This window comes from Ptychodera flava, chromosome 14, assembly GCF_041260155.1.
Source record: "Ptychodera flava strain L36383 chromosome 14, AS_Pfla_20210202, whole genome shotgun sequence".
NCBI classification, from domain to species: domain Eukaryota; kingdom Metazoa; phylum Hemichordata; class Enteropneusta; family Ptychoderidae; genus Ptychodera; species Ptychodera flava.
In genome coordinates this window covers 4,816,511-4,828,980 of record NC_091941.1, presented here as the reverse complement: position 1 = coordinate 4,828,980, position 12,470 = coordinate 4,816,511, and the positions used below count along the sequence as shown (strand labels likewise).

Sequence of the window (12,470 nt, the reverse complement as noted above, 5' to 3'; positions counted from 1 at the left end):
CTTACTTTTTTATTTCATGGCCATACAAGGACCAGACATTTGCAATGAGTTTAAATTGTACCACCTGGATGAACGTTTTCGATACGCTCCCCTCAAGCGTTTCATTTTGAACTATTTCCAAAAGTATTACAAGGCGCTTTACGCTGCAGTGCCTTTTTAACGGTCTACTGCAAATGCCTATCATATACTGGATAGACCCTGAAACATATTCCAATACAGCACAGACTGCACACCGTTATTTGCTGAAGGCTGTTCATAGAAGTGTTAGAATGGCATGTAGACTTGGTCAATAATAGCAAAACGAAGTTGTGGGAGTTTTTTGGTATTCGTCCAAGCGTACCAGTAATTTATTTTTCGGGTGGGAATGCTTTGAACTGAAGGCATGACACTGCATTATCTGCACTGGTTCTGTTAAGAGTTCATTGAGAAGTCAGCTGACGTTCGAGTCGCCACATACCAGGGTCTGTATACCAACACAGCCAATAACATCATTTTATATGTAACTGTGTTGTTTAATGATTAGCCAGAAAAAAGACTCCATAACACAGCGTTGCATTGCACCAAGTTGCGGAGATATCTCCTACGACAAAAATGGCAGCAGCTTCCGTGTGTTCTAGTTTGGTCTAATTGTATTTCGTCGAACTGTAACATTTACGATCATATAGATCGACCGGAGAGGAAACACTCCTTGGTGTCCGGGACGTTGACTTTATTGTGTTCGCTCGAGAGCTGAAAGATATCTCGCCGTTAACGGAGATCTCGACTAATAACCGTGTCGGGTCAGGTGAGTTATTAGGCTTAGTAGAAATAACACTTAAACACGCCCAGATGTATGTAACCGTTAATACGAGAATAGAACGGCGATCAGGCAAATAACAGCATAGTAATTAATATCGGGAGAGTAATAAAGTTAAAGCTACAAAGATTTCCCAACACATGTCCAGAACAGGTTGTTCGGGCAACTTTGGTCGACCTATTAAATCGGCCACGGTCATCGCGATATTAGGTGATCGCAATATCAGTGCGCGCTTGAGCAACCACCTGTTGACATTCCAATATTGCTACACAAAGCGGTTTGTGGACCAAGTTACACCACTATGTGTAAACAGGGAACAGTCATAGTGTCAGTTTTTCCACCGTTCTATTTCACTTTTTTATGTTAAATAGGTAAGAACCGATGCCTTGCTGGTTAAAAGATTTTTCATTCTATGAAGTTGGCGGTGAAACAAATTCGTCGTTGCCCAGTATCAGTAAAAGATAACGGTACACTCAGGGCAGTTGGCCATAAATCAAACACAACATCCTTATACCATAATGGGGCAGAGGTTTCGAGCTTCATGACCCTTCAACCCAGGATTGGGTACGTGCCGAAAATGCTCAAGCTGATGTCGGTTGGCCAATTTCAGAATATGGCCTGCAGAAAATTGTAAACGCCCTTTTTGGTATGAAAAGGTAGTTGCAGATATAACTTCCATGTTTTATGACACCCTCATATTCCATATCGATTTCGGTATGTTAAGTATTTCAATCAAGAATGCAACCCAAACAAAGAATTTCAGGGTTTGTTATCGCGATAATCACACTCGCTGTAAGTCAGTGGCAAGGAGGTCACGCATGTCGTGCACGCATGTCGAAAGTCCCTAGGCCCGGTGCAGACGCAGACGCGTGAAAATAGCGGAGGGCTGCTGTTACCTGCGCACATTTGCGCAAGCAAGAAAAACCATGTCCATGCGGGTCCAGCTTGCTGTACCAGTGGGGGAGAGAGACGTGCCTGGCACAAAATTTGTGTTCTTTTAACCGAGCAGATATTCCAGTCCTGCCGATTGGCAAAACAAGAAAGGCGAACGCGGGAGCAGGAATGATATACGAAATCAGTTGACATAAGGGCGTACCTTATCATTTGAGCATGTGTATTTTATCTTATATTTTCCAAGATATAAGAGAATCATGCGTGTCTGTCACCGTTACATAGCTGAAGAAAGGTGACTGATTTGTTCGAAAGCGTGAATTTGATTATCCACATTTTTATCAAGAACTTTTGCTTTTACTTTAGTATTTCAGATGTCTGTCACCTGATGAAGAGCAGAACAAAGGATATGTTTCGGTAGTGTTGATGCTTTGGGTAGAAACCATTGTCGATCCTGTGAAAATTAAGTAGCAAGTCATCGAACGTCGACCATGGCAGACAAAAAAAACACCCCCGCAGGCAAGACCGTTGCAAAACGCAAGACAAAGTCTCCGAACGCATTCCAAAATTTCTTCGGGAATTTAAAATACGGCCACAAAACGTACAAGAAGAAGCAAGAAGAAATCGTACCTGAGAAAAAGACAAGGAAACCGGCAGCCAAGGGTGCGAATAGGTCAATAGTGACGTCACCGAAGTCTAAGAGTGACCCGAAACCTGCATCTGAACGGAAACAACAGACAGAGAACAAGGGGAAAGTGACGTCACGAGACAAAAACACGACACAGCAAGAGCGACCAAAAGAAAAACCGCCTGAAATTCCGACGGTGGGAAAATCAGAAGATGAAAAACCAGACGCACAAGAAAAAACGAGAACGACGTCAAAAGAGAAAGAAAGCCCCAAGCATGATGAGTTCCATGCTGATAATAATAATGAAAAGTTGATAAGAACAACGGAGTCGGGCAAGAAGTCCAGCGATGAAGTTCCAGAAATAAAACTTAGCCCAGCAAAAACCGATGTTGAAGAAATACTCTCTTCTGAAGAATTAACAGCAACGTCTTCACCGAATTTGCAGGTGAGATATCGTCCACCGAACAGATACCGGCGTTCTGGAAGTTTCGGTGGATATTCAAGAAACGCAGGCCTGATTGTCGCTTCGGGTGGATCCGATGGAGCTCTCAGCTCCCAAAGGCAAGCTCCAAGTACGGATCCAACTGCACGGAAAATGTTGTGGACTGAATCGAAGCTGAAAAGATACACCGGTAAATCTCCAAACTGGGCGAGGAAGCCAATCAAACCAAGCCATGGAAAGAAATTAAAAGGCTCCGGTGGCATCATGAAATCCAAGTTCTTCACCAACCTGCTAGTTTCGGAAACGCCAGACGACGACAGTGACACAGATACAAACGAGAGCAAGAACACAAAATCGGAAGATTCCATTGACACTGACGCGTCTGTAGGTGGATCAGCTGGGCAGGTTGTTGCAGTCACGTGCCTCAATGAGACTGGCGATAATGACAAAGCGATCGATCATTTGCCGGAGGCATCTATTCATGAACAAGGCAGCCCAGGGGTCAAAGGTGAAGTCTCGGACAGCGACTCCGTGGACCACGCTGAGACGAGTGACCGTAAACCGACGGAGGAATGCGAGTCAGATGACAAAGGTAATGACATCACCGGAAAGACAGCCCTTCGTAGTCACTCTGGGGAAAGTACACCGGACAAGACCTGGGAAGAAGTGGACGACGTTTCAGCACCAGAGTCAAGCGATACTCGAGAAGGCGACTCAACTGAAAACAAAGACAGCGGCGTCACAGAATCTATTGAAAGAAAGGGTTCTTTTGAACAGCTTGTTATTGAATCTCTTGAGGAATTTGCCGCAATTGATGCCGAGGTGTCAAATGAGAAGCAGTCGGAACCTGGCACCACCGACGTGTTGAACGAAGACTCGAACAACGCCGACCAACTGCTTGAGGAGAGTAATTCCAACCTCACTCCTGTCGATGTTTTGAAGGAAAGCGAACAGACAGGTGACACAGGAACATACTCGTCATCGTCGACCTTGCTCTCAGGCGATAGCCAAGCGAAAATGGAACAGCAGGACGCCCTCAGCGACGGGGAAGTGTTTTTCGAAGACTCCACAAAAGTCGAGGACGTGAACCAGTCGAAGGAGGACCTCTCCACTGAATTACTTAAAATGTGGAGAACAAAGGTCAGCGAAACTAAATACGGAGGGAGTGAAGGGAGTGAGACTTCATGCAGTGAAAGTGAGTCTGAAGAGGAAATCGTGAAAAATATTACTCATAATCTTTCGAATGGTGCGGAAGTTCCATATATAGAAGGAGCAGATGTGCCGGCGGATAAGGCCAGTGAATCAAACACAGCTGGTGGGTTAAACGAGGACAAGGAAGAAAACAAAGACGTGGAAAGCGACCGTGAAGAGAACATGGAAAGTCAAAGGGCCAAAATTATCAATGTGAAAGTTCCTCCACCAAGACCGGCTCCGTTATACTTGCCACATTTAGATCACTTGGAACAAGAAGAGACTTTCGCCAGCGTCAGTGGCTATGGTTCTCCTCGTGGGGTCATGCAGTACATGCCTTCAGTTCGGCGAATGACAATGTCCTACCGTCGAAGTTTAAGTTCAAAATCCAAGTCTTCCGTTAGCAGTCGCAGTGAGACTACAGAGAGCAGCAACAACAATCGTCAAGGTGAGGAATTCCCTGACACGCCGTACACTTTTGGGTCAGCATCGGCTTACTCCGCCGACAATGAATTATCGTGTGCGTCAGTCACACCGGGGTCGTCGTCCGTTTTCTTCGGCTACCCACAACTTCGAAACCACTCCCGCTCCTGGGACACCTTCACCTCTCACTCTGAGTACTCCATCCCGGAATCGCTAAATGTCGAATCGTTCGCCGAGAATGCCGTCCCGACGCCGCCGGCTAGCGAGACCATGGAGCCGAGCATAGCCAGCGAAAACGCCAGTCACCGCACAGAATCAAGCTGCGGGGAATCAACGAACGCCGAAACCGCGGAAACCATAGAATCGTCAACAGTTGCTTCGGATTTGTCAGTTGAAATCGTGTCTGCCAGGGATGAGATCATCACTGAATATAAAGAAATCACGAATATCATGAGAAAGGCAACAAGAATCCTTGAAGAAGTTCTTCCAAAAGCAGAACATCACTTTTCAGAAAACAAAGAATACATCGACATTCTACGCACCCAGAAGCAGGCAGCTCTCCTCATAAACGAAATGCTTGACAATGAACAAGATTTGGTCAGTTTACAGGATTTCAAGGCACTTTTAAAATTGACTTTGCTGGCTACAAACGTGTTGATAGAGGACAAGGCTTCAGTCCCAGCCGATACAGACGGTTCTCGAGTGTACATGGAAATCCTTCAGTTATTAATCATTGCTACCGAAACTTTGCAATCCGGTCTGGACATTTGCCTGAAATCGTCGAAAAAATGCGAAAGTTCGATATCGTTAGACGCTCAAAGTCATTGACTCGGCAACATGCAGGAAACTGGAGAATTAAATACGAGGAAGTGAATACCTTGAGGTGTGAAGTAATGATCCGATGCTGTGAAGCGAATTTAATTAAATTTCGCTCATTTGAAAACACCGGCTGCGGGTCAGGATACTATTTTGTATGGTAGTGATGACTGACTTTATACCAACATCACTTCAGGCTTTCAAAATACGTACTCAATTGGTTGATGAAGTCGTGCTGCAGTATTATTTCAGTAGTAGGCAGTTTTACCCTTGGTTTTATCGTTTTTATTGTTTCATATCTAACGGAGAGAAATTAAGTAAAACATACGTTTTATATAAAACATCCGGACCCATATCAGAGTTTTGTTGCTTCTTGGCAGCTATATTAATACCAAACCACTTTCAGGACCGTCGCCAGTCAAGCGTTTAGTTTGCCGTCAATGACGACTTCAGCATTCACATTTCCATAGCACTCTCACAGCAATGCCATGAAGCAAAGTAGCTCTTTGGTAATATTGACCGTTCGGAAGGAAATTTTACTGTTCACTTCCACTGATTTGATGTGAAAACACCGACAGATTCCCGAAATTTACTGGATGCACTCAATTGTATGTTCAACGTCATTCGCCCATCTTAATTTGTATACGTGATATTATACTCTGATGATGAAAGTGAAAACTCGAGACGAATGATTGAAACCAACACTATAGGTGGTGAAAGCCATATCATGTAACAACCCATAATAAATATCTAAAACCGCATTAGTTTCAAACATTGTTATAAACCTGAGGTCAAAGTATTTTTTTCAGTTTTTTAACCGACATCTTTGAAACAAAACCATTTTAATAATTTCTGGCAATGATTTTTTAATAAATAATACTTGCTCCGTCTTAAACGTGTACTTTGATTGAAAGGTCATTCCTTGTGTAGACCTAAAACGAACATGTGTCGACGAGTCATTTGTGTCATCTTTGTGTTTCATGACAAATGAATCATCATTGTGTAGGCCTTTCTGTCGTCGTGCCTTGTACTGGTTTCGACATTTAATTGTGATACATGTACAGTTTCCACGTAGTCAGCATTGTTTTGTGTTCAGAATGAAAACATCCTGACAGACTATCTACAACAAAGGCGAATGCGTGATGCAACGTTGAGGAAGTTGTTACTATGACGTTATACGGACATGCTGGTACCAGCGTACCGGATGTGACGTAACTTTCGCCAAGGCCACAGAAGCGTCTGCTGCATTCTGTCCGCTAATGTTTATTCAAAAGAGGAAGGTAGCCCCAACACATTGTCGTTTTATACCATGATGAATCGTTTGTACTCTCTCATATCGTTATAAACCTTTTATTGAATAGCATATATGTCGAGACGCCGCAGTGTATATTGAGCTTGGTAAACTAAATGGGCTTTTTGTGTAAAATTCCTTTGTGTGATTCGTCTCAATCACAGTCGGTTGTGATAGCACGATGGGTTTATTAACAGGGGCCTTCCGCCGTGTAGCAAACGACAAGCGGCTGTGGTGTCAACATACGTTTCTAAACAAAACGTGTTTTTTTTTTCATTATTGCTGCATCGTGTTTTATACAGTATTTTCGAGAGTCTATGGTTTCAAACCTCTGTTCCCCAAGTATAAAGAAAGTTAGGATCACAGGGATCTCAGTCTTCGATATTTTCTTGTTTTTTGTCTGTTTACGAATACATATACGCAGAGTAAATAACAACATAGCTGAAATATGAAGATGTAGGCCTATGTTTGTTAGAAATAAAGCAAGAAATAAAACTCAAAATGTAAAATGAAATCCAGAACGACACACACTCTGCCCGGACAAATACATTCACCTGTTTGGGCAGAGTATTTGGTTCGGATAGGGTGTTCCTGCTGTTTTGGCTTTCATTTTATATTTTATGTTTCAGCTATGTTGTTATTTACGTATACATATTCGTTAGAAAAAACAAAACACAGGAAAAAATCGGAAAGGGCGTTCCCTGTGATCCGATCGGTGTGTGTTCAGATTTTGTGTCATCTGTTATATTTGCGTGGTTGCAAAGGTTCCTTCTCACAGATTCTAATTCTGCGCCTTTTCTCACGGTCTTCAATACTTTTTTGGTCACAGCAAACATATTTGATGGAAAAACATGTTTCCATCCGGTCACTGCGCTCCGCTGACCCAACAAACGAAATCATCACCGGGGGGGGGGGGGATTCGTGCTCTTATAAAGTGCCTACTAGTAGTTACCTTTGTTGATATTTTTCAATTTTTGAAATATTTATGGATGTTGTTATACGTATAGTTACTTTCAATTTAGAATTAATTCAGTGTGTTTCAAAATATCACACTGTACTCGGGCCGATATGTACACCAAATCTGCATGAAGAGAGTTTTATGTCAACGTGTCCTTGTTTCGTTGTGTGCAATGCAAACAGAGACACTGGCAAATATGCAGGAGTCTAAGGGCCTAGCTGTGGGTCCATAGCTGTGGTGTTTTCAGACGGGATTCCTGCCTTTTACGGGCTGGTTTTGACTTTTCCGATTTTTAACCCCGCCACCACATCGGAAAAGTCAAAACCAGCCCGTAAAAGGCAGGAATCCCGTCTGAAAACACCACAGCTATGGACCCACAGCTACTAAGGGCCAAACTCATCCTATCTTTCAGCAGCTCACTCAAAGAAGGGGATGCGAGAATTGTATTCATGTTTCAAGCAACCAAGCTTGGTATTCACGGTGTATAAACCTACGGACGCTGAATTAAATATGAAGAGCTCACTAAAAACCCCAAATGTTTCGAGTTCTTGTTTTACTCAGGGCCCCAACCACAGGCATACAACATGAATAAACATATTGTGGTTTGTCGCGGTGTAATTTTCACAGGATATGCAATGGCTGGTCAAGCGTCCCCACCCCACCATACTGTATGTTTCGGCATTAGCCATAAGTGAGACCATGTCTCTACTCTAATAGTGCCCATGAAGTTACAGACTTGCAGATGGCTGTTGACAGTGCTTGCATGGAAATTCTTGACGTAAAAGGCAAGCTAATTAATTTAGTTAGTTGTTTGTTAGTTTATTTATTTATTTATTTATTTATTTTTAAGATTTCTCGAAAGTGTGTCGCAAAAAAGTCTACTATGGATTAGATGACTAAAACAGTTTCAGATCACCTCAGTCAGTTCCCCACAACACACACACACACACACACACACACACACACACACACACACACACACACACACCACACACACACACACAGAACGAGCAAAAGGAAAAGGTGACGTGAAATATTCAACAATTTAAATTACAAATACAACAATGAAAATCATTTTTGTAAGGCTACAATTACTACAAAAGCAGCGGATCGTCCATGTACGAGTGTTTGAGGATCAAATGAACTATAGAATTTGTCTCAACACCATTTTTATTGCCGCTGTTAAATACCAATGTTGAATTGATGATTATGTAACGTCGACTGCAGGGAAAATTTCAGCTGTTAAATGATAAGTATTTTTTCAGATAATATAAGATTGGTCTAAATGTTTAAAATTTGTATAGATACTTGCGAAATGACACAGCCTTCGTTCTTAGCATTACGTAAGCTTATTTGTAGTCTTTCCGACACGCAATGGATCTGTGTCGGCAGGAAAAATGCTCATTTCCGTTGACTCATCATTACAACAATACGTGCTTTAAACGTTCTCCGGAACTAAATGGTGATGACAGATTTAAATTGCCAGGTGATTAGAATGATTGATATGATAAAGAGCATTGAAATAGCCTGGTTTGCTATACCGTTTCGCTTTGACATTTGTAGAAAGGAAACAGTTCATCTCACAAGTGAGGCATGATTTATGCTGCATCAAATAATCCATATCTTTAGCTTTTCCACAGTGAAAACAGATGGAATAATTGTCGTAATCAATGCCCGTGTTTTTGTTAAATAATGTGGTTTTGACATGTTCCCAAGGTCTTGGCAAAATACAGCGTGCGGGTTGGGTTGACTGTACGTATCACAATTTCTTTGAGAAGACACTATGATGTGGGCGAGCGCCCTCTAACAAGAGAAACTGGCAACTCTTCTTGAACAATGCGTTACTCTCTTTACTCTAAGGGACCGTTCAGTTTTTACGGCCGGGGGGCCGGCAAAATCCAGGGGGGGGGGGGTCATCATAATTTTGGAATCCGCAAAGGGGGGGTCATCGCTTTTTCACTGGTAGGAAAGGGGGGGTCACCACATTTTCAAAAACATAATACCAACAATAAAGTTCACTTTATGCCATGGCCATGATCGACCCTCTTTACCGGCGGGCCGCCTTCGGCGGCCCACTACAATAAATATACGTTATGTATTACCCATGACCCTCTTAACGGGCAGACGCCTTTGGCGGCCCACTCCAATTAGGTTTACTTCATGTGATGGCCATGATCGACCCTCTTTACCGGCGGGCCGCCTGCGGCGGCCCACTACAATAAATTTACTTAATGTAACACCCCATGGCAATCTTAATGGCCGCACGCCTTCAGCAGCCCTGTCCAGTAAAGTTTACTTTATGCAATAGCCATGATCGACCCTCTTTACCGGCGGGCCACCTTTGGTGGCCCACTAGAATAAAGTTGACTTTACGTTATGGCCCATGACCCTCTTAACCGGAGGGCTGCCTTTGGCGAACCACTCCAATAAAGTTTACTTTATACAATGTCCATGGACATAAGTTGTCTATGGAAATGAAGTTAAAAATTGCCTTACAGTCGTCCTAATTAACAGACGTTTCAATAGATGTGGCTGAGAAGTTTGTGTACTGGCATCTCTGCTACACGAATAAAGTGTGCCGCGTACAGTAGTTCAAATCCAAACCATGCGGGTAAATTTGACATATGGATTTTGGTTATTTTTCAGCGGGGGGGGGGGTCATCAAATTTTTTCGTCTGACAAAGGGGGGGTCATCTTTCTTTTTTCACAAAAAATGCAGGGGGGGGTCTATATTTTTTTGAACACCGGCGACAAGATTTTGCCGCCCCCCCCCCCCCGGCCGTAAAAACTGAACGCTCCCTAATGTGGCCACCCTTCACCTCTGACGATTTCTTGAATGTATCATTTTCTCAAAAACGACCACCGACATGGTGTACATGGTCATTTCGATACCAGACCTTGACATCACGGTGACCTCATCTTAAATTTCAGCTATTTACAAATTTGATATAACAAGATTAAAAGAATGAAGTGATATTTGAAGAAAGGAACTCGTTCAAATAGAACCTGTCGTTAGTAACTTTACCGGGAATGACTGTAACACATGTAAAATCGACCTACAACTAACTATTATAGTATCTACCTGTGTACATTTTCGCTAAGAGCGAGCTAGAAACATATACAACGCGAACTCTGCTTTTTCCACAATTTGTTTCTGAAAATAAAAACGAATGGACTCCTGTTCTTCCTCTGGTGATAAAAACTAAAATTAATTGTGCGACCCTTTTATCTAAGATAAGAGTCTCTACACCGAAAGAGGAAGCCCTAATTTTCCTTTCGTTGATTAAAACATCAGATAAACAATATTCGAATAAATAGTGTAAAGGGTGCGTCATAAAAACATTTAAAATGTACAGGGCATAATTATGTACTAAACAAAGCGTAAGAATGATAACACAACACGAACATATCACGATTACACGGGTATGCACACCGAGAGAGCGCCCCCAACGCTTTATTCTGGAACCTAACTTACAGTTAAGTTTTGATTCGTTTGCCACAGGGTACACGGGCTTGTTGTTTATTTGTTTGTGTGTATGTTTGTGTTTGTTTATTTGTTATTTTTAATAAAATAACAGCGAAAAGCTGTTTTGTTAATATTTGTCAATAAAGAGCAGTTTATTTGTTTATTTGTTTGTTTGTTTATTTATTTATTTATTTGTTTGCTTGTTTGTTGATACGTATTTCCGATGGTTAGGGTTAGGGTTAGGCTTAAGTTAGGGTTAGGGTTAGGGTTAAGTTAGGGTTAGGGTTAGGGTTAGGCTTATTCACTCCCTCTATATATGGAGACCATATATAGTGGGAGTGAATAAGCCTAACCCTAACTCTAACCCTAACTTAAGCCTAACCCTAACCCTAACCCTAACTTAAGCCTAACCCTAACCCTAACCATCGGAAATACGTATCAACAAACAAACAAACAAATAAATAAATAAACAAACAAATAAACAAATAAACTGCTCTTTATTGACAAATATTAACAAAACAGCTTTTCGCTGTTATTTTATTAAAAATAACAAATAAACAAACACAAACATACACACAAACAAACAAACAAACAAACAAACAAACACAAATAAACAACAAGCCCGTGTACCCTGTGGTTTGGCAACACGCGACTTATTCTAACCCCGATTCAACGATGACCACGTCAAGTTGATGGAATATACTATTGTGTGTTCACCTTTATATCCTTTGTTTATGGCGTAACTTTTTGCTACCCTATCGATTTATCGGACTACGAATTTGAATGCAAGCATTTTTCGTTTAGATAAATCCTGGCACGTCACAGGTGGCGCCATACCTTACAAGAAATAAATTGCCTACGGCACATGACCTCAGGAAGTAGGGATGTATTTCTGGAAAAACACGGGCAACAGTGCAATGGCCTGAGACCAGCTGTTTTCATGCCGTTGCAGCAACTTTTTAGCAAGACCGATACTATCCTACCAAACAAAATATTTAAAAATATAGGATTTTATCAATCGGGTTCGAAAAGCTATTTCCGATACAAACTTTAAAGATCAATAGGTTTTGAATTGAAAAGTAGCCAGACGGAGGACTTTATATGAGGCAATACAAGTCACACTTTCCCTAGCAAAAGTGAAAGCCATGTTCAGTGTGCTACGCGTCACTGCATGCACTGAAGCTTGTTATCTTGTGACATTCAAAGCCACACGTAGACTGGAAGATCCGTCGCTCGAGGGCGCTTTCTACGCTCCCTCAGGAGGGGAGCGTCCTGGAGTGACGGATCATTCAGTCTTCTAAGCCACACAATGTCAAGCCTCGACAGAAATCAGTAAACGTATATAAACGTATATAAAGGGATATGATAATATCATTTAATAACACGAAAGTGATTGCACACATCGGTCATAATTTGTTGTTTGCTTTTTTCACTAAAACATTAATTCTGGCCGGTACTGTTCTGTTTAAAGGTATACAGTCACCTGTAATCTAAATATGCCCATATATGGTCAGAGGGGCGTTCCTTGGTATTCAAAATGCCCATGTGAGGAGGCTGTTTTTAAAAAG

The 12,470-nt window shown here is 42.0% G+C and overlaps 1 protein-coding gene across 1 annotated transcript; it reads left to right on the top strand.

Moving 5' to 3' along the window:
- Nucleotides 1-422: 422 nt before the first annotated feature.
- Nucleotides 423-6,086, top strand: LOC139149036 (uncharacterized). Its single transcript, XM_070720543.1, has 2 exons — nucleotides 423-784; nucleotides 2,054-6,086. Exon 2 carries the CDS (start codon nucleotides 2,179-2,181, stop codon nucleotides 5,197-5,199), a length of 3,021 nt encoding a protein of 1,006 aa, XP_070576644.1. The 5' UTR covers nucleotides 423-784; nucleotides 2,054-2,178; the 3' UTR covers nucleotides 5,200-6,086.
- Nucleotides 6,087-12,470: the final 6,384 nt, after the last annotated feature.

What these genes read in the sequence shown, in the direction of transcription:
- LOC139149036 (XM_070720543.1), top strand. Translation starts at nt 2,179, where the DNA reads ATGGCAGACAAAAAAAACACCCCCGCAGGCAAGACCGTTGCAAAACGC.